This window comes from Haematobia irritans, chromosome 5 (genome assembly GCF_050003625.1).
Source record: "Haematobia irritans isolate KBUSLIRL chromosome 5, ASM5000362v1, whole genome shotgun sequence".
NCBI classification, from domain to species: domain Eukaryota; kingdom Metazoa; phylum Arthropoda; class Insecta; order Diptera; family Muscidae; genus Haematobia; species Haematobia irritans.
This window is the reverse complement of record NC_134401.1, coordinates 105,566,707-105,593,901: the sequence shown is the minus strand read 5'-3', so window position 1 is coordinate 105,593,901 and position 27,195 is coordinate 105,566,707. Positions and strand designations below refer to the sequence as shown.

Genomic DNA, 27,195 nt, shown 5'->3' with positions numbered 1-27,195 from the left:
AAATAAATTTCTTTTTCAAGTTCAATTAGTATAAAATTCAGGAAAAATATTCAGTTAGGCTTTCGCTTTTCCAAATCCGAATTGCCGGGCCTCACGCTTGACACCTGCCATCAGATTTTGTACAGCCACCTTGTCCACCTTCTTCGCCGCAGAAAGACAGTTTGTCTTGAACTGCTGCTCGTCCTTAGCAGTTTTTTGGTCTTCTTTAGGTTCCGCTTAACAATAGCCCAGTATTTCTCAATTGGCGGAGCTCTGGCGTGTTGGGAGGGTTCTTGTCCTTGGGAACCACCTGCACGTTGTTGGCGGCGTACCACTCCATGGCCTTTTTACCGTAATGGCAAGATTCCAAATCCGGCCAAAACAGTACGGAACAACCGTGATTCTTCAGGAAAGGCAGCAGTTTATTCAAACACTCTTTCACGTAAATTTCTTGGTTGACAGTCCCGGAAGGTATGAAAATGCTGCTTTTCAAGCCACAGGTACAGATGGCTTGCCAAACCAGATATTTCTTTGCGAACTTTGACAGTTTTATGTGCTTGAAAATATCTGCTACCTTTCCCCCTCCTTTTGCCGTATAAAACTCCTGTCCCGGAAGCTGCTTGTAGTCGGCTTTGACGTAGGTTTCGTCGTCCATTACCACGCAGTCAAACTTCGTCAGCATCGTCGTGTACAGCCTCCGGGATCGCGCTTTGGCCGTCGTATTTTGTTTATCATCACGATTTGGAGTCACTATCTTCTTGTAAGCCGATAGTCCGGCTCGTTTTTTGGCTCGATGCACGGTTGTAGACGATACACCCAGCTTATTTGCGGCATCTCGGAGAGAAAGGTTAGGGTTTCGCTTGAAACTACCGCCAACTCTCTTTGTCGTCTCAGCGGCTTCCGGGTTTCGATTTCCCCCCGATCCAGACTTCCTGGCTGCCGACAAACGTTCCCTAAACACTTTAATTACATTTGTAACGGTTGATTTGGCAACTTTTAAGGATTTTGCCAGCTTTGTGTGCGAGTAGCTCGGATTTTCGCGATGCGCGAGCAAAATTTTGATACGCTGTTCTTTTTGCTTGGACGGCATTTTGACAACTGAAGAGTGAATTCCAAAATCAAAATAGGAGCAACATTCTACACACACACACACACACCTTCAAAATGAGGGGTGTTCAGGTTTTTTAAATGCAAAATTGAAAGAAATACGTCAAGTACTTGTTTCATTCGGATGTTAGCGTGATTTCAACCGACGGACGTACGGACATGCTTAGATCGACTCAGAATTTCACCACGACCCAGAATATATACTTTATGGGGTCTTAGAGCAATATTTCGATGTGTTACAAACGGAATGACAAAGTTAGTATACCCCCCATCCTATGGTGGAGGGTATAAAAAGAAATCAAATCTGTAAATTGTACACAGATAAAGTACATAGAGCAATTAGAGAAGTCATTGACGCTCCAAATTTAATCCGTCACAAAAGTTAAATTGCTAAGACTATTCGCATTACTATGATGAAAACTGTGTCCACATATGGTTCGTCACTGCCTTCACCATAAAACGAGGGTAGTCCAAACATGGTTGTTTCTATTGTAACTCAACAAGATATTGGTCTCAGACTTTATTAAGTATGTAGACTTTTGGTCGTGGTGAAATTCTGTTGAAAGCATGTATGCATAACTAGTTTAATTCTATTCCCTGTGCAAACTTTCACGTAAATCGGCGTAAAACGTTGGCGTCTGTAATCATATGGATGTAAATCGGGCGAATAATATATATGAGAACTGTATCTAAATTTGAACCGATTTAAATTAAATTTGTCGCAGTTAACGATTCGATTTCGATTCGATTATTTTTAGAAAAATTTAACTTAACAGTACTACGATACAATCGTTGACATATCGCCGATATAACAAAAATAAGTAAATATTTTCCGACAAACTCAAGAAAATTTAGTAGACGTAATTATTTTTTTTTTCACTTGTTATGTTATCTATCGACCGATAAATCATAAATACACTTTTGCGAAGTTGCCTCAAAATTGGTTCAGATTAAAATGTTTCCCATACAACCCTCCACCATAGGATGGGGGAGTATATTAAATTTGTCATTCCGTTTGTAACACTTCGAAATATTGTTCTAAGACCCCATAAAGTATATATATTCTGGGTCGTGGTTAAATTCTGAGTCGATCTAAGCATGTCCGTCCGTCTGTTGAAATCATGCTAACTTCCGAACGAAACAAGTTATCGACCTGAAACTTGGCAAAAATAGTTGCTATTGATGTAGGTCGGATGGTATTGCAAATGGGCCATATCGGTCCACTTTAACGTATAGCCCCCATATAAACCGATCTCCAGATTTGGCTTCCGGAGCCTCTAAGAGAAGCAAATTTCATCCGATCCGGCTGAAATTTGGTACATGGTATTAGTATATGGTCTTTAACAACCGTACAAAAATTGGTAAATATCGGTCCATTATTATATATAGCCCCCATATAAACCGATCCACAGATTTGAGCTCCGGAGCCTCTTAGAGGAGCAAAATTCATCCGATCCGGCTGAAATTTGGTACATGGTATTAGTACATGGTCTCCAACAACCATGCAAAAATTGGTAAATATCGGTCTGTAATTATATATAGCCCCCATATAAACCGATCCCCAGATTTGACCTCCGGAGACTCTTGCAGGAGCAAAATTCATCCGATCCCGTTGAAATTTGGTACGTGGTGTAAGTATATGGTCTCTAACAACCATGCACGAATTGATCAATATCGGTCTATAGTTATAAAGGGTGATACGGTGAAAATTTGGTCAATATAAACTTGACGTATTTCTTTCAATTTTGCATTTAAAAAACCTGAACACCCCTCATTTTGAAGGTGTGTTTGTGTGTAGAATGTTGCTTCTATTTTGATTTTGGAATTCACTCTTCAGTTGTCAAAATGCCGTCCAAGCAAGAAGAGCAGCGTATCAAAATTTTGCTCGCGCATCGCGAAAATCCGAGCTACTCGCACGCAAAGCTGGCAAAATCGATAAAAGTTGCCAAATCAACCGTTACAAATGTAATTAAAGTGTTTGGGGAACGTTTGTCGACAGCCAGGAAGTCTGGATCGGGGGAAAATCGAAAACCGGAATCCGCTGAGACGACAAAGAGAGTTGCCGGTAGTTTTAAGCGAAACCCTAACCTCTCTCTCCGAGATGCCGCAAATAAGCTGGGTGTATCGTCTACAACCGTGCATCGAGCCAAAAAACGAGCCGGACTATCGACTTACAAGAAGGTAGTGACCCCAAATCGCGATGATAAACAAAATACGACGGCCAAAGCGCGATCCCGGAGGCTGTACACGACGATGCTGACGAAGTTTGACTGCGTGGTAATGGTCGACGAAACTTACGACGAAACCTACGACGAAACCTACGTCAAAACCGACTACAAGCAGCTTCCGGGACAGGAGTTTTATACGGCAAAACGAAGGGGAAAGGTAGCAGATATTTTCAAGCACATAAAACTGTCAAAGTTCGCAAAGAAATATCTGGTTTGGCAAGCCATCTGTACCTGTGGCTTGAAAAGCAGCATTTTCATAGCTTCCGGGACTGTCAACCAAGAAATTTACGTGAAAGAGTGTTTGAATAAACGTCTGCTGCCTTTCCTGAAGAAACATGGTTGTTCCGCACTGGTTTGGCCGGATTTGGCATCTTGCCATTACGGTAAAAAGGCCATGGAGTGGTACGTCGCCAACAACGTGCAGGTGGTTCATAAGAACGAGAACCCTTCCAGCACGCCAGAGCTCCGCCCAATTGAGAAATACTGGACTATTTTCAAGCGGAACCTAAAGAAGCCCAAAAAACTGCTAAGGACGAGCAGCAATTCCAGGCAAACTGGCTTTCTGCGGCGAAGAAGGTGGACAAGGTGGCTGTACAAAATCTGATGGCAGGTGTCAAGCGTGAGGCCGGCAATTGGGATTTGGAAAAGCGAAAGCCTAACTGAATATTTTTCCTGAATTTTATACTAATTGAACTTGAAAAAGAAATTTAATTTGATTTTTTAAATAAACGATTTCACCGACTTACACGCGTTTTCCCTTGACCAATTTTTGACCGTATCAACCTTTATATAGCCGATTCCCAATCACACAAAAATTGGTCCATATCGATTCATAATCATGGTTGCCACTCGAGCCAAAAGTAATCTATCAAAATTTTATTTCTATAGAAAATGTTGTCAAGATTTTATTTTGTCAAATTTTTATTTCTATAGAAACTCTTGCCAAAATTTTATTTCCATAGAAAATTTTGTCAAACTTAATTATATACGTATCTAATCGGCCTTTTTATACCCTCCACCATAGGATGGGGGGTATATTAACTTTGTCATTCCGTTTGTAACACATCGAAATATTGATTTAAGACCCCATAAAGTATATATATTCTGGGTCGTGGTGAAATTCTGAGTCGATCTAAGCATGTCCTTCCGTCCGTCTGTTGAAATCACGCTAACTTCCGAACGAAACAAGCTATCGACTTGAAACTTGGCACAAGTAGTTGTTATCGATGTGGGTCGGATGGTATTGCAAATGGGCCATATCGGTCCAATTTTACGTATAGCCCCCATATAAACGGACCCCCAAATTTGGTCTGCGATCCGGCTGAAATTTGGTACATGGTGTCAGCATATGATATCTAACAACCATGCAAAAATTGGTTCACATCGGTCCATAATTATATATAGCCCCCATATAAACCGATCCCCCGATTTGGCTTGCAGAGCGTCTAAGAGAAACAAATTTCATCCGATCCGGTTGAAATTTGGTACGCGGTGTTAGTATATGGTCCCTAACAACCACGCAAAAATTGGTCTATATCGGTCCATAATTATATATAGCCCCCATATAAACCGATCCCCAGATTTGAGCTCCTGAGCCTCTTAGAGGAGCAAAATTCATCCGATCCGGTTGAAATTTGGTACGTGGTGTTAGTACATGGTCTCCAACAACCATGCAAAAATTGGTAAATATCGGTGTATAATTATATATAGCCCCCATATAAACCGATCTCCAGATTTGACCTACGGAGACTCTTGCAGGAGCAAAATTCATCCGATCCCGTTGAAATTTGGTACGTGGCGTAAGTATATGGTCTCTAACAACCATGCACGAATTGGTCCATATCGGTCCATAATTATTATAGCCCCCATATAAACCGATCCCAGATTTGTCCTCCGGAGCCTCTTGGAGGAGCAAAATTCATCCGATCCGGTTGAAATTTGCTACGTGGTGTTAGTATATGGTCTCTAACAACCATGCAAAAATTGGTCCATATCGGTCTATAGTTAAATATAACCGATCCCCAATCACACAAAAATTGGTCCATATCGATTCATAATCATGGTTGCTACTCGAGCCAAAAATAGTGTATCAAAATTTTATTTCTATAGAAAATTTTGTCAAAATTTTATTTCTATAGAAAATTTTGCTAAAATTTTATTTCTATAGAAAATGTTGTCAAGATTTTATGTTGTCAAAATTTTATTTCTATAGAAACTTTTGTCAAAATTTTATTTCTATAGAAAATTTTGTCAAACTTAATTATATACGTATCTAATCGGCCTTTTTTAGTTTAATATATATCACCTTACAATTTAGAAGACAGTGTTAGGAAGTTTTAAGATATCTTTCCATCGGCAAGTGTTACCGCAACCCAAGTAATTCGATTGTGGATGACAGTCTTCAGTAGAAGTTTCTACGCAATCCATAGTGGAGGGTACATAAGCTTCGGCCTGGCGGAACTTACGGCCGTATATACTTGTTTTTTACTAACATCGTGTACCATCCCAGGGCATTAGCCTACTTAAATTATAAGTCTATGGATTATAAATTTGGTTCAGATGGAGTCAGATTTAAATGTATGTATTTGGGGCAAAAACCTTTATATATAGCACCCAACATATTTGACGGATGTGATATGGTATCGAAAATGTGGATGTACAATGTGGTGCAGGGTATAATATAGTCGGCCCCGCCCGTCTTTAGGCTTTCCTTACTTGTGATTTACTAACATTTTGCGCCATCCAAGGGCATTGTCGAATCTAAATTTTAAGTCTAGAGATTTTGTAGCAGTGTAAAAAATTTTGGGTATCGAAACTTTGGGTCTACTGGATGGTGCATGGTTTAATATAGTCCGCACCGTTCGGCTTTACATGTTACTGTTTATTTCTGTCTTTGTCGAAAACTACGTACTTTTTCCACACATTTTTCTACAGACCATCTCCAACATCATCTGGTACATGCTAATATATACACTTATTAATATCACTGCACTTGTAGAATTTGTTTTATGGTTGACACAAAATGGCACAAAAAAAGCTGAATGAATAAATTAGAGTGACTATGTTCGCGTTTGAAGTACACGAATGTAAATACATATGTACATGGAAGTGCATTGATGTGTCAGTGTTTCGGAAACGTGTGTCGCCTGAGCTCCTTTTAATTTTAAGCCCAAACAAGCAAATTCACCACCACCCCCGCCATGAGTTTAAAATGCCCACATCCAGCATTTAGAGCACGAAAATGTTGTTTTTTTTCTGTCGCATGAAATGCATATGTGAATGTTCTTGGCAGACACATATGCAACATTTCTGTAGCATACATTCAAATATCCTTTCACCCCTTAAACGGGGTTGAATGTGTGTTTGCGCCTTAATGCAAACAGAATGGAACGAAATGTAAAATAAACGTGTAATTTGCAAGATGACAACTCTTAACTTTAAGCACTGACCTCGTTTTAATTGTTTAAACTTACAGCAGATGCTTTCATTTATATCCATACAAAAGTAAGATAAATAGTGGAGAATGTATTTGGGTTTAGGTGACGATATATACGTACGATCGTCCTTTAATAAATGTGTAATAACAGGGTGAATCAAACTGTAGTAAGCAAATATTTATCATTTGGATGTACAAGAAAATGGAATTCTAAATGGACATGATATCTGACAAAAAAAAAATTATTATTTACGCTTAGTATAAAGTAATAATTGTAATTAATGTGTATTTCAATTATAGGATAGATTATTATAGGGCGAGGATGTGATAAAATGCCACTCGGCCACACAAAAATGCATTTTGAGTGTGTGTGTGTGTGTGAATGGCTCATATTTGCATGACTTGGCATCGGATTAGTTCACTCAACTAACTTTGTCATTTTTCGTTCGATTTTCTTCAAGTTGGTCTTATTTCTTACGCTAAAGTATCATCTTTACGAACATTTAGAGAAACCAGAAGTTATTTTAATGGTTTATACTTTTCTGCACACAGAAAACAAATGTGTTGTGGCAACCGATTTTTTTGCCAACCAAATTATTTGGTTCCGTCTACTATCAGAATTTAACCTACATTATTTGTTACTACAACCAATTGAAGTTGGGTATCACAACCATTCCATTTTGTTGTTAGTTACGACAACCAACAATTGTCTGGCATAGCAGTCTGTTAGATTATTGGAACAACCAATATTTTACAAATTACTTTACACCAAAAAGAGTCACTGTAAAACAAGATTTTTATGAAAATTCGCCCTATTTTCATCGATATAGTTATATAGTTATTATACACGTTTGTTCGTCATCTCAATACCTTGCATTCAAGCGATATAATTGGACATTTCTAGCTCGCAATATAGTTTGTAAAAAAGGCGGAAAAAATTTTAACCTTCATTTTCGAATTCAGCAGATCAAAACACATAGGAAAAGTCACCTCTCATCAAATGTAGGAAAATTTAAGTCATTCTTATAAGTTTTCGACATAGCAGTGGCGATTTTACAAGGTATTTTGACCCTTTTTGCCGAAATAAGAAAAATATACATATGGGAGATATATTTAAATCTGAACCGATTATAACCAAATTTGGTATGCATAGTTACAATGTTATTTCTACTCCCTTTGCAAAATTTCACGTAAATCGGATTACAACATTGACCTCTGTGGTGCAAAATTTAAAGTAAATTAGAGTAAAACTCTGGCTTCTGGGGCCATATAAGTGCATATGGGGCAAAAGATATATATGAGAGCTATATCTAAATCTGAACCTATTTCAACAAAATTTAGCACACTTTGCGACGCTATCAATTGCACTCGTTGTGCAAAATTTTTAGTAAACAAGTAACAGGTTGGCTGATAAGTCCCCGGTCTAACACATAGATGGCGTCGCTAGTATTAAATGCATATTATTTTTATACAGTACCAACCTTCAAATGATTCGTGTCAAAATTTGACGTCTGTAAGTCAATTAGTTTGTGAGATAGAGCGTCTTTTGTGAAGCAACTTTTGTTGTGGTATTGTGAAAAAAAAATGGAAAAAAGGAATTTCGTGTTTTGATAAAATACTGTTTTCTGAAGGGAAAATATACGGTGGAAACAAAAACTTGGCTTGATAATGAGTTTCCGGACTCTGCCTCAGGGAAATCAACAATAATTGATTGGTATGCAAAATTCAAGCGTGGTGAAATAAGCACGGAGGACGGTGAACGCAGTGGACGCCCAAAAGAGGTGGTTGCTGACGAAAACATCCCTAAAAATATCAAATTAAATGAAAAAGCCTTAGAGATATCAAAGGAACGTGTTGGTCATATCATTCATCAATATTTGCATATGCGGAAGCTCTGTGCAAAATAGGTGCCGCGCGAGCTCACATGTGACCAAAAACAACAACGTGTTGATGATTCTGAGCGGTGTTTGAAGCTGTTAACTCGTAATACACCCGAGTTTTTCCGTCGATATGTGACAATGGATGAAACATGGCTCCATCACTACACTCCTGAGTCCAATCGACAGTCGGCTGAGTGGACAGCGACCGGTGAGCCCTCTCCGAAGCGTGGAAAGACTCAAAAGTCCGGTGGCAAAGTAATGGCCTCTGTTTTTTGGGATGCGCATGGAATAATTTTTATCGATTATCTTGAGAAGGAAAAACCATCAACAGTGACTATTATATGGCGTTATTGGAGCGTTTGAAGGTCGAAATCGCGGCAAAACGGCCCCATATGAAGAAGAAAAAAGTGTTTTTCCACCAAGACAACGCACCGTGCCACAAGTCATTGAGAACGATGGCAAAAATTCATGAATTGGGTTTCGAATTGCTTCACCACCCACCGTATTCTCCAGATCTGGCCCCCAGCGACTTTTTCTTGTTCTCAGACCTCAAAAGGATGCTCGCAGGAAAAAAATTTGGCTGCAATGAAGAGGTGATCGCTGAAACTGAGGCCTATTTTGAAACCGAAGGAGTACTACCAAAATGGTATCAAAAAATTGGAAGGCCGTTATAATCATTGTATCGCTCTTGAAGGGAACTATGTTGAATAATAAAGAAGAATTTTGACAAAAAAATGTGTTTTTCTTTGTTAGACCGTTTGCTGGCAGCTCAAGTTCACAAATGAGCTATATCGGTGCAGGTTTTGATCTGGCCTCCATGTAAACCGGCCACCCGATTTGGGTTGTTGGGTTTATAGAAACGGTAGTTTTTATCCGAATTGCCTGATATTGGAAATCTAGAGATATTTTAGAACCAAAAATAGCTGCGCCGAATATTGTGTGTATCGATACAGGTTTTGATTTATCTCCCAATTTGGCTTCTTGAGCTTCTAGAAATCGAGTTGGCTGAAATTGGAAATCAAGAGGTACTTAGGTGTGTATCGGACTATAGTATAGCCCACTTATATACCGATTATACTTCTTGGACTTTTAGAAACCGAAAATTTTATACGAATTTGCTAAAAAATTTTATGTGAAGGTATTATAGGATAATAAATAGCTGTATCGTGCCACAAGTCATTGAGAACGATGGCAAAAATTCATGAATTGGGCTTCGAATTGCTTCCCCACCCACCGTATTCTCGAGATCTGGCCCCCAGCGACTTTTTCTTGTTCTCAGACCTCAAAAGGATGCTCGCAGGAGGTGAGCGCCGAAACTGAGGCCTATTTTGAGGCAAAACCGAAGGAGTACTACCAAAATGGTATCAAAAAATTGGAAGGTCGTTATAATCGTTGTATCGCTCTTGAAGGGAACTATGTTGAATAATAAAAAATAATTTTGACAAAAACATGTGTTTTTCTTTGTTAAACCGGAGACTTATCAGCCAACCTGTTATATACGGCCGTAAGTTCGGCCAGGCCGAATCTTATGTACCCTCCACCATGGGTTGCGTAGAAACTTCTACGAAAGACTGTCATCCACAATTGAATTACTTGGTTTCTTAACATCGTTTTCTAAATTGTGAGTTAGTCCATACGTGGTAGAGAGCCAGAATTGAAATATGGGGGTCGCTTATATATATATACAATATATACAATTATGAACCAATTTTTGTGTGTTTGGGGATCGATTTATCGGAGGGCTGTATATAACTATAGACCGATATGGACCTAGTTAGGCATGGTTGTTAACGGCCATATACTAACACAATGTACCAAATTTCAACTGACTCGGATGAAATTTGCCCCTCCAAGAGGCTCCAAAACCAAATCTCGGGATCGGTTTATAGGGGGGATATATATGATTATGGACTGATATGGACCACTTTTAGCATGGTTATTAAATATTATATACTACCACCACGTACCAAATTTCAACCAGATCGGATGAATTTTACTTCTCCACAAAGCACCGGAGGTCAAATCTGGGGATCGGTTTATATGGGGGCTGTATATAGTTATGGACTGATATGAACCAATTCCTTTATGGTTGTTGGATACCATATACTAACATCACGATAAGAGAGAAGTTTACCAATGTGGTATCACAATGGACTGAATAATCTAAGTGAGCCTGATACATCGGGCTGCCACCTAACCTAACCTAACCTAACCTAACACCACGTACCAAATTTCAACCGAATCGGATGAATTTTGCTCTTCCAAGGGGCTCCGGAGGTCAAATCTGGTGATCGGTTTATATGGGGGCTATATATAATTATGGACCGATGTGGACCATTTTTTGCATGGTCATTAGAGACCATATACTAGCACCATGTACCAAATTTCAGCCGGATCGGATGAAATTTGCTTCTCTTAGAGGCTCCGCAAGCCAAATCGGGGGATCGGTTTATATGGAGGTCAAATCTGGTGATCGGTTTATATGGGGGCTATATATAATTATGGACCGATGTGGACCATATTTTGCATGGTCATTAGAGACCATATACTAACACCATGTACCAAATTTCAGCCGGATCGGATAAAATTTGCCTATCTTAGAGGCTCCGCAAGCCAAATCGGGGGAATGGATTATATAGGGGCTATATCTAATTATAGACCGATGTGGACCAATTTATGCATGGTTGTTAGGGATCATATGCTGACACCATGTACCAAATTTCAATTTGCTTGATCGAATGAAATTTGCTTCTCTTAGAGTCCCCGCAAGCCAAATTTAGGGGTCCGTCTTTATAGGGGTGGTGGTGAACGTAATTTTAATCCACACTGTGCTCGCTTCAAATTTATTATTATTTACTTCATTCATGTTTAGCTGTCTATTTGTTATATTATATATTTCTCGTTGTGTATAACACATTGCTCTCATTCATAAATATAACACTTTGTTCTCATTCATAATTATACTCATTGCTCTTGTCACTTTAATAATCTCACGTAGAATGATTCTCAATGAGTATTGTTATTGTTGTTTTTTATATTACTTTACTAATATGAATATGTTGTTGTTGCTTTCAAAAACTGTTAATATCAATGAATGTAAACCTATGAATGAAAAAGAGTAAGCTTAAGCAATACTTTATACGTATGTAGAAAATATGAATGACTTTGAAATATCATTGATAAAATAATGAATGAAGTACCGCTTTAAATTTGGTACACTAGAATTGAACAATGAAATCAAAAATCACTTTAGCTTCGCCCATTGATTGAAACAAGTAAACAGCTCGCGAATAAAGTCTTCAACAGAATTTTTAATAAATCTACCTTATGGTGTAATAAAATTCAAACTCAACATTTGTTTTATTCCTCACCATAAGTGTTGGTCCTTCTGGAAACGGATCTTCCAGTCATTTAATAAAATCTGGAATTCCACAACTATCAAAATCGAAGAACGTATCAATTTTATTTAAAAAAAAATAAAAAAAAATCGATCTCGTTCTGATCAAGTTTTGGACGCAAATTTGATTGCACTATACTTGTCTTAAGGAAGTTCTTGTGCAAATTAAAGTAAAAAATAACACATCATGTCGGAAGAAATGAATTCCTTGACGATGACCAGAGGTCGCTTGAAAGGCTCAATTACTCGTGCTTTGGCGTTTGCTCAGGTTCCATCCGCAGAAACAACTTTCGATGATGTGGTTAGCCGCTTGGAGCGTTTGGAAGAGGTTTGGCAAGCGTTTGTAAAATTAACAGATGATTTATACAAATTCAAAGATGTGGAAAATTTTGCGGACCCGGAGGCTGATTTTGCAAGCTACGAAGAGAAATACCTTTCAGCGCGTGGTAAACTGTATGCTTTAAAATCACAATATGCTCCTACTTTGAATGAAAGTACAGCCAACTCGGGAGCAATAGCAAAGTTGGCAGATCAACAGGCTGCATTTTTGGAAAAACTTTCAACGACTAGCCATCCTAAAGAAAATGATTTACCTCGCATAAATATTCCAATTTTTACAGGGACATACAAAGATTGGCCAAGTTTTAAAGATCTTTTTGAGAGCGCTATAGGATCAAAAGGAATATCAAATATTCAAAAGTTTCATTACCTGAAGTCGCTACTCAAAGAAGATCCGCAAGATTAATACAACATATTCCGGTTACCGAAACTGCTTTTCAAACAACTTGGACAAGGCTCAATGATAGGTATGATCGCCCTAAGCAAATTGTTACTTCTTTCATAGAAGCATTTATGGCCCTACCATCAATATCGACGGAAAATGCTGCAACCATGAGAAAAATATCTGACGGGGCAAATGAAATAATTCGTGGTCTTGATGCTATAGGTAAAGATGAAAGAGATTGGTGGTTAATCTATTTATTGTTATCTAAACTTGATCCTGAATCAAAGAGCAAGTGGATTCGTGAGAGTCGAGATAATCCACTTCCTACCATTAACGATTTTTTTGAATTCTTAGACAATCGCTGCGAAGAGGTTGAATTGTGTGCAAAGAAACAGGCCCATCAATCCAAGCACAGTCATTCAGGCAAGTCACAAGGTAACCATACAAAATGTCTGGTGAGTACTAAAGCAAAACCCAGCTGTTTATTGTGCAAGTGTCCCGACCATTCAATCTTTACATGTCCCACATTTCTGCAAAAAGATATTAATGAGCGCCGTCACTTCGTAAAAGAATCTGCACTATGTTATAATTGTCTCAGACAGGGTCATGCGGTTTCCAACTGTGCATCAAAAGGTAGATGCAAGCAATGTCATCGAAGACATCATTCACTCCTACATCTTCCGAGTAATGAACATGAACCTACATATTTACCCGGTCAAGTTTCGGAGTCTTCACCCCCTGAATCACCGTCTTCTTCTAATAATACAGCTAGTGCCAATATTCAGTGGTCCACTACCGCTAACATTGCATGTCCCATTTCGTTACCTTCACTTCCATCTAGTAGTAAACATTGTACGTCAGACAAAGAATTTATCATGCCCACTGCTTCTATTTATGTCAGAGATCGCTTTGGAAAGTTTATAACATGTCGAGCTTTATTAGATACCGCTTCAAAGCTGTCTTTTATCACTGAGAGTTGTGCTCAACGTCTAGGCCTTCAAAGATATCCCTCAAAAATAATTGTAAATGGTATTTCATCAATTAAAGCCGAGACAACTCGGGGTTTATGTCAAATATTCGTACGTTCACGCATCTCTGAGCAATCGATTAACGCCAAGGTACATGTTCTGCCTAAAATAACTACATCTCTTCCTGGCTACAGCTTTGAAAATAAGATCAAAAATCAACTTATGGATTTGCCTCTTGCTGACCCCACATACAACATTTCGTCACAGATTGATATTTTATTTGGCCTAGAACATATTTGGAACATTTTCACATTCAACAAACGTATTGATTCACAGGGCAATACTATTGCAATTTCAACAATTTTTGGATGGGTTGTAACTTGTGCTGAGACAGAGCAAATTTACAACCAAACTACTACACTTGTTACCACCGTGGATATTGATCGTTGCCTTCGAAGCTTTTGGGAACTAGAAGAAACTGAACACCATACTAAAGCCGATCCAGATGACATTTTTGTAGAGACGCACTTTCAAACCACTCACTCGCGTGCAAGTGATGGTAAGTACGTAGTTCAGTTGCCTTTTAAAAATGAAAACCCAATATTTGGAAATACACTAAATGGTGCGCTATCTCGATTCTATGCTGTCGAAAGAAGGCTTCAACGAAATCCAGCAATTCGAGATAAGTATATTGGTTTTATGCGAGATTATGAAAAATTGGGACATATGCGTAAACTCAAACCTCATGAGATTAATGTTACTGATGGTAGAGTTTTTTATCTACCCCATCATCCAGTTTTGGGAGAAAAAATTAGAGTCGTGTTTGATGGCTCATTTCAAGATTCCAACGGTGTATCGCTTAATAATAACTTGCACATTGGGCCAAGTATACAACGGGACTTATTTGCTGTTTGTTTGAGATTTCGTTTCCACAGATATGTTTTCTCAGCCGACATAGTAAGAATGTTCAGACAAATATGGATATCTGAACATCACAAAAATTATCAACGTATTGTATGGAGAGAGTTGCCGTTACACGAGGTACAACATTACATTTTATGCACGGTTACATATGGCACATCTTGTGCGCCATATCTTTCAGTACGAGTGTTGGAGCAGTTAGCCTATGATTATGGATCCAGGTTCCCCATTGCATCGAAGGTGGTAATGGAGGACTTTTATGTAGATGATGTTATTACCGGGGCACAAACGGAAGAAGAAATCGTTTTCATACGTGATAATTTGGTAAATCTACTAGCCCAAGCAGGCCTGGAACTAAGGAAATGGGTTTCAAATTGCGTGAGTATATCAGATAGTACACAAGATCAATTGTTTTTTGCAGCTCCCGAAAAGGATGTAAAAAAGGTGCTCGGTATTTTTTGGAGACCATCGTCAGATCAACTGGGGTATCATATAGAACTCAACAAAAATCCAGTCGCAACAAAAAGGCAGGTACTATCTGATGTATCACGTATATTTTGATCCCATGGGTTTATTATCTCCTGTGGTAATACAATTTAAAATTCTACTAAGAGAACTATGGTCACACAAGCTATCGTGGGATGAATCACTTCCTGAAAATCTTACACGTCAATGGACTACATTTCGACAAGATTTAATTTCTATTCAAGATTTTACACTTCCACGATACATTTTGAATGATGTTACAAAATTGGAGCTGCATGGTTTCTCGGATGCTTCCATACACGCATACTCTGCCGCAGTTTATTGTCGATTCGTAGACGACACTGGTCATACTCATGTCAAACTCATTGCTGCTAAAACAAGGGTAGCTCCCATCAAACAAAAATCGTTGCCGTGTCTTGAATTATGCGGAGCTCTTATTTTATCTCGTCTACTCAAAAGAATAAAAGAAGCCTTGCCACACAAATCAATTGATATACGAGCTTGGTGTGATTCAACAATTGTTTTGTGTTGGCTATCTCAACCACCCATTAAGTTAAAGACATTCGAAGCCAACAGAACATCAGAAATATTGGAAATATTGCCTCGTAAGTTTTGGAATCATGTTGCCTCTAAAGAAAATCCGGCCGACTGTGCCTCAAGAGGGATGCCTGTATCAACACTTCGTTCCTTTGATCTTTGGTGGAAGGGCCCACAATGGCTGAGGGACCCATTCCAAATCAGTAATATGAATAACTGTTCTAATTCATTTGATGTAATTACAGATCCTGACGCCCTTTCTGCCTTTAAACTTTCTTCAAAAGTTCTGGTCTCAACAGTGAATGACTATAATCCACTACATGAATTGGTACACCGCATTTCGAAATGGAATAAACTCATACGTGTCGTAGCCTACATCTTCAAGTTCATCAATGCCACTAGATATCCACACCAAATAAAATCGCCGAATATTTCGTTCAACAACTTTAAACACGCCGAACTGATTCTGACAAAGTATGCCCAAGATGCCTTTAGCGAAGAGCGCACGCTATTACAAAGTAAACGCCTAGTAAGTACAACATCTTCATTAGCAAAACTACACCCCTTCATAGACGGCAGTGGCTTGTTACGGGTAGGTGGGCGCCTACGTAACTCAGAACTAGACAATGCTTCAAAATATCCAATAATCTTGCCAAAATGTAGCCGAATAACCAAATTGATTTTACAAAACCTTCATGAGAAAAATCTGCATCCCGGAGTATCGGCCTTGTTTGTTATTGCCCGTCAAACCTATTGGATTATTGGTGCAAGAAATCTGATTCGAAATCTGACTCATAATTGCCTCAAATGTTTTCGACAACGACAAATTAATACACAACAGTTAATGGCAGATTTACCATCCATCCGGGTACGTCAAGCGTTTCCCTTTGAAAATACTGGTTGCGACTATGCAGGCCCAATAATTTTAAAACAATACTCAGGACGAAATGCAAAGAAATCTAAAGGGTATATCTGTTTATTTGTATGCCTAGTCACCTCCGCCATACATTTGGAACTCGCCACTGATTTAAGCACCGATTGTTTTATTGCCGCTTTAAAAAGATTTATATCGCGAAGAGGAAAATGTAAAAAAATCTTTAGTGACAATGGAAGAAATTTTCTTGGGGCATCTCGAGAATTAAGCGAGATGCACAAAGTAATTTTGTCGCAAACTCATAACGAAATTGTCTCCGCATCTTTAGCCGAAGACGGTATACAATGGACGTTTATTCCTCCATTTGCACCCCACTGGGGTGGAATGTGGGAGTCGGCGGTTCGATCGGTTAAGTTGCATCTTAAGCGAGTTATTGGAAATACAGAATTAACATTCGAGCAGATGCACACTCTATTGGCTCAGGTGGAAGCCGTAGTTAATTCAAGACCCCTAGGCACTGTTCCAGATACAGATTGCGAATACCTTTCGCCGGCTCATTTTCTTATTGGCAGGCCTTATACAACTGTTCCCGAAGGAGATCTGGTCAACCTCACACCAAACAGACTTGGATATTGGCAGCATGTACAAAATATGTTTCAAGGTTTCTGGCGACGTTGGCATCAAGAATATTTAACTTCTCTGCAACAGCGACCAAAATGGAATAGACCTCAACCAAATCTAGCAGTTGGAGATGTTGTTGTAGTCAAAGAAAAGAATTTACCTCCCTCCAAATTTCTACTGGCAAAAGTGATCGAAACATATCCCGGTATAGATGGCAATGTAAGAGCTGTGAAACTTAAAACGCAATGCGGAGAAATGACACGTCCTATTTCTACCTTGGTAAAACTTCCCATAATCTGAAACTACGTTTCAGGGGGGCCGGGATGGTGGTGAACGTAATTTTAATCCACACTGTGCTCGCTTCAAATTTATTATTATTTACTTCATTCATGTTTAGCTGTCTATTTGTTATATTATATATTTCTCGTTGTGTATAACACATTGCTCTCATTCATAAATATAACACTTTGTTCTCATTCATAATTATACTCATTGCTCTTGTCACTTTAATAATCTCACGTAGAATGATTCTCAATGAGTATTGTTATTGTTGTTTTTTATATTACTTTACTAATATGAATATGTTGTTGTTGCTTTCAAAAACTGTTAATATCAATGAATGTAAACCTATGAATGAAAAAGAGTAAGCTTAAGCAATACTTTATACGTATGTAGAAAATATGAATGACTTTGAAATATCATTGATAAAATAATGAATGAAGTACCGCTTTAAATTTGGTACACTAGAATTGAACAATGAAATCAAAAATCACTTTAGCTTCGCCCATTGATTGAAACAAGTAAACAGCTCGCGAATAAAGTCTTCAACAGAATTTTTAATAAATCTACCTTATGGTGTAATAAAATTCAAACTCAACATTTGTTTTATTCCTCACCAAGGGGATATACGTAAAAGTGGACCGATATGGCCCATTTGCAATACCATCCGACCTACATCAATACCAACTACTTGTGCCAAGTTTCAAGTCGATAGCTTGTTTCGTTCGGAAGTTAGCGTGATTTCAACAAACGGACGGACATGCTCAGATCGACTCAGAATTTCACCACGACCCAGAATATATATTGTTTATCGGGTCTTAGAGCAATATTTCGATGTGTTACAAACGGAATGATAAAGTTAATATACCCCCATCCTATGGTGGAGGGTATAAAAAGGCTGAAATTCTGGCTTCTGGGGCCATATTAGTAGATATCGGGCGAATGATATATTTATCCGTGTTCATTCACTATTCAGGACGTTTAATCTACAGATTCCTTGTAAAATTCCCAAAGTTTACATTTGAAAATTACCGAATTGCTGAGAGTTTGTAATTCATTTGGTAGAGAGTTCCAAAGACGTATGACGAAAATGAAAAACTGCCATTGTGATATTAATTTCCGATGAAGCATAGGTACACGCAAAGAAAAAAAAAACGTTTGGAAAACGTGTACCGAAAACGTTTTTCTTTTGTTAGAGTTTTTTGAATTGCTTCGAAAAGTATACACTTTTATCACCAAAAAAATTCGTTTGTTACAAAATTTTTATTTTTTCAGTAAAAAAAGTTATTTTTGAACCAACAACACAGTCCATTTCGTTTATATCAAACACTGTTCTTTTCTAAATTTAGGTCTTTAATAAGACACATTTTACAGTTCATAGTAAAAATATAATATAGTAGAATGTAATGTTGAACATTTTTTCGGAATCTTCCGATCATATCTGGAATATATGTAAAAAAAAAAAAACTTTAAAAACACGACCCTTGGCATGCAAGTCAGACGTAGCAACCACTGCTCCACGGTGCCCAACCAAATGTATTTTTCTGTTAAATAAACTTTGTTTAATCGGCTCGTGGGCGCCGCAAACTATGCTATATAAATATAACTTAGTTATATGGGTAATTGTCTATTGATGACAATAACGGCTACATGGCTCAGTGGATAGTGTGTTGGCTTACAAATTGCATGGTCCGCGGTTCGATTCTCCGTCCAGGCGAAAGGTAAAAAAAATAAAAAATTTATAAAATCGTATAATTTTTTCTTCATTGTCTGTGTTACAGAAAAAGGTGCTAAGAACTAAAAAACTTCGTGGAAGTGGGAAAGATGTGAGGGAAAATGCAATTAGCCAGAAAAAAATTTTTTTGAGTTAGTCTTTATGAAATTGTTTTTACATCCTGGAAAGGAATAAACGTTTATCACAAAAAAAAAAATATACTTTTCTTCCAAATACACTTCCTTTCAACGAAAAGCAAATGAGAAACGAACTTTGATTGTCTAAAATTTCGTTTGGGAGGAAAGAATTATTTTTTTTCGTGTATACGTTTCTTACCTCTATTGGATCGGGCAAAGCTTATTTTCCGATACAAATACTGTGGTGTGCGCATATAAATTATTTTCTGTAAGTAGATAAACGATCTTATATCCAACAACTCATCAATGCCAACCCCGCACGCAAAAAATAATTCTTTCCTCCCAAACGAAATTTTATACAAACAAAGTTCGTTTCTCATTTGCTTTTCGCTGTAAGGAAGTGTATTTGGAAGAAAAGTATATACTTTTTGTGATAAACGTTTATTATTTTCCAGGATGTAAAAACAACTTCATAAAGACTAACTCAAAAAAAAAAAAATTGTTTTCTTGCTAATTGCATTTTCCCTCATATCTTTCTCACATCCACGAGATTTTTTTATACCCTCCACCATAGGATGGGGGGTATATTAACTTTGTCATTCCGTTTGTAACACATTGAAATATTGCTCTAAGACCCAATAAAGTATATATATTATGGGTCGTGGTGAAATTCTGAGTCGATCTGAGCATGTCCGTCCGTCCGTCCGTCTGTTGAAATCACGCTAACTTCCGAACGAAACCAGCTATCGACTTGAAACTTGGCACAAGTAGTTGTTATTGATGTAGGTCGGATGTTATTGCAAATGGGCCATATCGGTCCACTTTTACGTATAGCCTCCATATAAACGGACCCCCAAATTTGGCTTTCAGAGCCTCTAAGAGAAGCAAATTTCATCCGATCCGGCTGAAATTTGGTACATTGTGTTAGTATATAGTCCTTAACAACCATGCAAAAATTGGTCCATATCGGTCCATAATTATATATAGCCCCCATATAAATCGATCCCCAGAGTTGGCTTGCGGAGCCTCTAAGAGAAGAAAATTTCATCCGATCCGGCTGAAATTTGGTACATGGTGTCTCTAACAACCATACAAAAATTGGTCCATATCGGTCCATAATTATAAATAGTCCCCATATAAACCATTCCCCAGATTTGGCTTGTGGAGCCTCTAAGAGAAGCAAACTTCATCCTATCCGGCTGAAATTTGGTACATGGTGTTAGTATATGGTCTCTAACAACCATGCCAACCATAATTATATATAGCCCCCATATAAACCGATCGCCAGATTTGACCTCCGGAGCCTCTTGGAAGACCAAAATTCATCTGATTCAGTTGATATTTGGTACGTGGTGTTAATATATGGCCTCAAACACCCATGCAAAAATTGGTCGAAATCGGTCTATAATTATGTATAGCCCCCATATAAACCGATCCCCAGATTTGACCTGCGGAGCCCCTTGGAAGAGCAAAATTCATCGGATTCGGTTGAAATTTGGTACGTGATGTTTTTATATGGTATCCAACAACCATGCATGAATTGGTTCATATCAGTCCATAATTATATATAGCCGCCATATAAACCGATCCCCAGATTTGACCTCCGGTGCCTTGTGGAGAAGCAAAATTCATCCGATCTGGTTGAAATTTGTTACGTGGTGGTAGTATATGATATTTAACAACCATGCCAAAAGTGGTCCATATCAGTCCATAATCATATATATCCCCCATATAAACCGATCCCGAGATTGGTTTTTGGTCCATATCAAGTTCATAATTGTATATAGCCCCCATATAAGCGACCCCCATATTTCAATTCTGGCTCCCTACGTACCGTGCAAAAGTCCATATCGATTCGTAATTATTTGTAGACTTACATACCTTTTTGTCTAATAAATACCACGTGTGGACTAACTCACAATTTAGAAAGCAATTTAAGATACCACAACCCAAGTAATTCGATTGTGTATAACAGTCTTTCGTAGAAGTTTCTACGCAATCCATGGTGGAGGGTACATAAGATTCGGCCTGGCCGAACTTACGGCCGGGTATACTTGTTAGTTCTTAACAACTTTTCCTGTAATACCAACAATGTGAAGAAATTATACGATTTTATAAATTTTAAAATTTTTTTTATCTTTCGCCTGGACGGAGAATCGAACCGCGGACCATGCACTTTGTAAGCCAACACACTAACCACTGAGCTGTGTAACTGTTATGGTCATCAATAGATAATTATCCATATAAGTTATATTTATATAACATAGCTTGCGGCGCCAAAGAACCGAATAAAAAAAGTTTATTTAACAGAAACAAACATTTAGTTTGGCACCGTGGAGCAGTGGTTGCTACGACCGACTTGCATGCCAAGGATCGTGGGTTCGATCCCTGCTTCGACTAAAGTTTTTGTTTGTTTTTTTTTTGTTTACATATATTCCAGATATGTTCGGAAGATTCCGAAAAAAAATGTTCAACATTACATTGCACTATAAGTGTGCATACATCCCAATTTGTATGAGATTTGTCTTAAATTCAAAATCAAGAGGTATTTTGGGTCTTCACATAAGTAAGCCGAATATGGGGCGTATCGTTCGATTTTGATACCCCCATTGAGACCAATTTCCCGATTTGACTTTCAGACACTGCAATTTTTATTCCATTTGCCTGAAATTCAAAATTTAGAGGTATTTTTGGTTCCTATTTACGGACCGAATGTGATGTGTACTGGTCCATGATTTAGTATAGCTCCCATGTGTTAAGTCTACCGATTTCCATGTTGGTTTATATGGCTGCTTGGCAAATTATAAGTCATCAAATCAACCTGAAATTCTATATATGTATTTTCAAGTAACCTGATGAAGAGTTTTCTACGGAAACAATTATATTTTTTGATTCACGGTGGTGGATATTTAAGATTCAGCCCGATTTGGCCGAACTTAAGACTGTATATACTTGTCTTGTATATTTGTGTTCATAAAGACACAATTTTTTTGCATCACCCTATATTTCAAAATTATAGTGTGGGTAATAGTCGAGATTATAAATTAAAAACAAAATTACACAACATCACAAACCAAAAACTATAAAACAACATTCAACCTTTACGGCTATACAATACAGACAAAAGGAAATTTAGAAAAATTCCTTAAAAAAACCAGCGACATGGAACAGTGCCACGAAGTTAGGCAGCATAAATAAGTGAGTGACAGGGTCGGGGTATGAAGAATACCTGGCTGGCTGGCTTTCGTGTTTACACACTTCAGATGGTTAGAAGGGTATTAGCCTACCTATTCATATGCAAATGACGCATTCTTGACTGGCACTTGGTGCGCTTTGGTGTTGGAAGTGATTACATCATCTCAAAATTTTCAACTTAGTTTGGAAAGTTTGTTTGTTTCTTCTCCGAGGGCATATAATGGAGGTTAACACAGAATATTGAAAATATGAGAAGTTGTTCCACATTCAATTTGTCACGATTGTCATACTTTTCTTTGATAATGGGGGACATTTGAAAGTAAATGCCATCACTGCCACCAAATCTGACATTGCAAAGACAGAAGGCAATACAATTCTAGACATACGGTTTTTGTTGTTGTTGTTTTTTTTCATCTTTGAATATCAAGAGTTTTGATATGACATCGAGTTTTATATACTTTGTAAATTTTTATTTATGTCTGCTCTTTAGACAAAGTGTAAAGCAAGAAGATAAAAATACAATAATAAGCTGATTGCGAATGTAACTTTGAATAGAATGCGAGAATAAGGAAGGAGTAACTGAAGGGATTGAATCGTATACCAGGGTTGCCAATTGCAGTAGTAAGAGTCCGAACAAAATAGTATATTCTGAACCACCGTTGCCCATAAAAAATATTGTCGTGAGGCCAAAGATTTCATTTCCTTAAAACACAAATGAGAATTTCGCTTAGCATAGAAAACGCATTTCTCTGATACAAAGTTTTTTCCTTGTCCAAAAGTCTATCAACTTTTCAATGGAGACGTTTTGTCCTTATAGTTATTATGATTCGAATTAAAAATGGGTATATTTACATGAAATGATTGTTGCCTGGATTTAATAATTTTGAAAAATTCTTTAAAATTAATGAAATTGTCTTTAAATTTGTTTGACTTATGTATTTGCACTACAAAGTCAGAAAACGTTTAATTTGAAGTCGATTTTTACTTGAATTATAGAATAACTTCCACTTGATATCGGGTCTGAATTTTAAAATTTGAGTTGGTGTTAACACGTTTTTAAGCACATGAAGTAACAAGTATATACGGCCGTAAGTTCGGCCAGGCCGAAGCTTATGTACCCTCCATCATGGATTGCGTAGAAACTTCTTCTAAACACTGCCATCCAGAATCGAATTACTTAAGTTGCGGTAACGCCGATGCCGATGGCAAGGTATCTTAAAACCTCCTAACACCATCTTCTAAATTGTATGTAAGTCCATACGTGGTATATATATTAAATCAAAAAAGATCGATCCAATACGTATATAATTCAGTTTGACAAAGTAGACATAAAATTTTGACAAAATTTTCTACAGAAATAAAATTTTAACAAAATTTTCTATAGAAATAAAATTTTCGTAAAATTTTCTATAGAAATAAACTTTTGACAAAATTTTCTATAGAAATAAAATCTTGGCTCGAGTGGCAACCATGATTATGAACCGAATACAATTTGAACAAAATTTTCTATAGAAATAAAATTTTGACAATGATGAAAATTTTTGTTATGAACCGAATAAAATTTTAACAAAATTTTCTCTAGAAATAAAATTTTGACAAAATTTTCTATAGAAATAAAATTTTGACAAAATTTTCTATAGAAATAAAATTTTGGTAGACTATTTTTGGCTCTAGTGGCAACCATGATTATGAACCGATATGGACCAATTTTGGTATGGTTGTTAGCGACCATATACTAACACCACGTTCCTAATTTGAACCGGATCGGATGAATTTTGCTCCTCCAAGAGGTTCCGGAGGTCAAATCTGGAGAACGTTTTATATGGGGGCTATATATAATTATGGACCGATATGGACCAATTCTTGCACGGTTGTTAAAGATCATATACTAACACCATGTTCCAAATTTCAGGCGGATCGGATGAAATTTGCTTCTCTTTGAGGCTCCGGAACCCAAATCTGGGGATCGGTTTATATGGGCGCTATATATAATTATGAACCGATGTAGACCAATTTTTGCACGGTTATTAGAGACCATATACCAACACCATGTACCAAATTTCAGGCGGATCGGATGAAATTTGCTTCTCTTTGAGGCTCCGGAACCCAAATCTGGGGATCGGTTTATATGGGCGCTATATATAATTATGAACCGATGTAGACCAATTTTTGCACGGTTATTAGAGACCATATACCAACACCATGTACCAAATTTCAGCCGGATCGGATGAAATTTGCTTCACTTTGAGGCTTCGCAAGCCAAATCTGGAGATCGGTTTATATGGGGTCTATATATAATTATGGACCGATGTGGACCAATTTTTGCATGGTTTTTAGAGACCATATACCAACATCATGTACCGAATTTCAGCCGGATCGGATGAAATTTGCTTCACTTTGAGGCTCCGCAAGCCAAATCTGGGGATCGGTTTATATGGGGGCTATATATAATTAAGGACCGATATGGACCAATTTTTGCATGGTTGTTAGAGACCATATACCAACATCATGTACCAATTTTCGGCCGGCTCCGCAAGCCAAATCTGGGGATCGGTTTATATGGGGGCTATATATAATTATGCACCGATGTGTAGCAATTTTTGCATGGTTATTAGAGACCATATACTAACACCATGTACCAAATTTCAGCCGGATCGGATGAAATATGCTTCTGTTAGGGGCTCCACAAGCCAAATCTGAGGGTCCCTTTATATGGGGGCTATACGTAAAAGTGGACCGATATGGCCCATTTTCAATACCATCCGACCTACATCGATAACAACGACTTGTGCCAAGTTGCAAGTCGATAGCTTGTTTCGTTCGGAAGATAGCGTGATTTCAACAGACGGACGGACGGACATGCTAAGATCGACTCAGAATTTCACCACGACCCAGAATATATACTTTATGGGGTCTTATAGCAATATTTCGATGTGTTACAAACGCAAATTTAATATACCCCCATCCTATGATGGAGGCTATACAAATATGAAAAACGAATAAATTAAAATGTGTTTCCTAGAATCAAGTAAACAAATCTCAAACTTAAAACAGAATTGTGTCTTAAAGGTAGCCTTACTTCAATTCTCCGCTTCTTTGGCTAGGAGTCAATACCGATATCATTCGACGAAAGACAAAATCGTCTTCTTCCTTCACCACTTCTGTGGTACAGGGTATAATAAATTTGTGCATTTGTGCCAAGAAGGAAATGTCTGAGACCCATCTTTTAGTATACTGATCGTCTTAGAATTAAATTTTGAGTCGATTTAACGATGTCCGCCTCTCTGTCTATAGGTTCATGTATTTTTGTTTGCAAAGTACAGCTCGCAGTTTAGGTTCGATTGTGCTCAAATTTGGCATAGGATCTTAATTCGGCTTAAATACAAAAAATCGGTTCAGATTTAGATATAGCTGTCGTAAAAGGTTGATACGGTCAAAATTTGGTCAAGGGAAAACGCGTGTAAATCGGTGAAATCGTTTATTTAAAAAATCAAATTAAATTTCTTTTTCAAGTTCAATTAGTATAAAATTCAGGAAAAATATTCAGTTAGGCTTTCGCTTTTCCAAATCCGAATTGCCGGGCCTCACGCTTGACACCTGCCATCAGATTTTGTACAGCCACCTTGTCCACCTTCTTCGCCGCAGAAAGCCAGTTTGCCTTGAACTGCTGCTCGTCCTTAGCAGTTTTTTTTGGTCTTCTTTGGGTTCCGCTTGACAATAGCCCAGTATTTCTCAATTGGGTGGAGCTCTGGCGTGTTGGGAGGGTTCTTGTCCTTGGGAACCACCTGCACGTTGTTGGCGGCGTACCACTCCATGGCCTTTTTACCGTAATGGCTAGATGCCAAATCCGGCCAAAACAGTACGGAACAACCGTGTTTCTTCAGGAAAGGCAGCAGACGTTTATTCAAACACTCTTTCATGTAAATTTCTTGGTTGACAGTCCCGGAAGCTATGAAAATGCTGCTTTTCAAGCCACAGGTACAGATGGCTTGCCAAACCAGATATTTCTTTGCGAACTTTGACAGTTTTATGTGCTTGAAAATATCTGCTACCTTTCCCCTTCCTTTTGCTGTATAAAACTCCTGTTCCGGAAGCTTCTTGTAGTCGGCTTTGACGTAGGTTTCGTCGTCCATTACCACGCAGTCAAACTTCGTCAGCATCGTCATGTACAGCCTCCGGGATCGCGCTTTGGCCGTCGTATTTTGTGTATCATCGCGATTTGGAGTCACTACCTTCTTGTAAGTCGATAGTCCGGCTCGTTTTTTGGCTCGATGCACGGTTGTAGACGATACACCCAGCTTATTTGCGGCATCTCGGAGAGAAAGGTTAGGGTTTCGCTTGAAACTACCGGCAACTCTCTTTGTCGTCTCAGCGGCTTCCGGGTTTCGATTTCCCCCCGATCCAGACTTCCTGGCTGTCGACAAACGTTCCCCAAACACTTTAATTACATTTGTAACGGTTGATTTGGCAACTTTTAGCGATTTTGCCAGCTTTGCGTGCGAGTAGCTCGGATTTTCGCGATGCGCCAGCAAAATTTTGATACGCTGCTCTTCTTACTTGGACGGCATTTTGACAACTGAAGAGTGAATTCCAAAATCAAAATAGGAGCAACATTCTTCACACACACCTTCAAAATGAGGGGTGTTCAGGTTTTTTAAATGCAAAATTGAAAGAAATACGTCAAGTTTATATTGACCAAATTTTCACCGTAT

General features: G+C 38.1%; 2 protein-coding genes across 2 annotated transcripts; both read left to right on the top strand.

The window, feature by feature from the left end:
• Window positions 1-12,879: 12,879 nt before the first annotated feature.
• LOC142239967 (uncharacterized) lies at window positions 12,880-15,201 on the top strand. Its single transcript, XM_075311696.1, has one exon. The coding sequence runs from the start codon at window positions 12,880-12,882 to the stop codon at window positions 15,199-15,201; it is 2,322 nt and encodes a 773-aa protein (XP_075167811.1).
• Window positions 15,202-15,205: 4 nt separating this feature from the next.
• LOC142239966 (uncharacterized) lies at window positions 15,206-17,945 on the top strand. The gene is made up of 2 exons (XM_075311695.1): window positions 15,206-15,731; window positions 15,909-17,945. The coding sequence occupies exons 1-2, from the start codon at window positions 15,206-15,208 to the stop codon at window positions 17,456-17,458; spliced, it is 2,076 nt and encodes a 691-aa protein (XP_075167810.1). The 3' UTR covers window positions 17,459-17,945.
• Window positions 17,946-27,195: the final 9,250 nt, after the last annotated feature.

Bases quoted from the DNA above. Each gene is read 5' to 3' on its own strand.
- LOC142239967 (XM_075311696.1), top strand. From the start codon at position 12,880: ATGGCCCTACCATCAATATCGACGGAAAATGCTGCAACCATGAGAAAA.
- LOC142239966 (XM_075311695.1), top strand. From the start codon at position 15,206: ATGGGTTTATTATCTCCTGTGGTAATACAATTTAAAATTCTACTAAGA. The intron at 15,732-15,908 runs GTAAGTTTTGGA...ATGTAATTACAG, and splicing joins AATATTGGAAATATTGCCTC to ATCCTGACGCCCTTTCTGCC.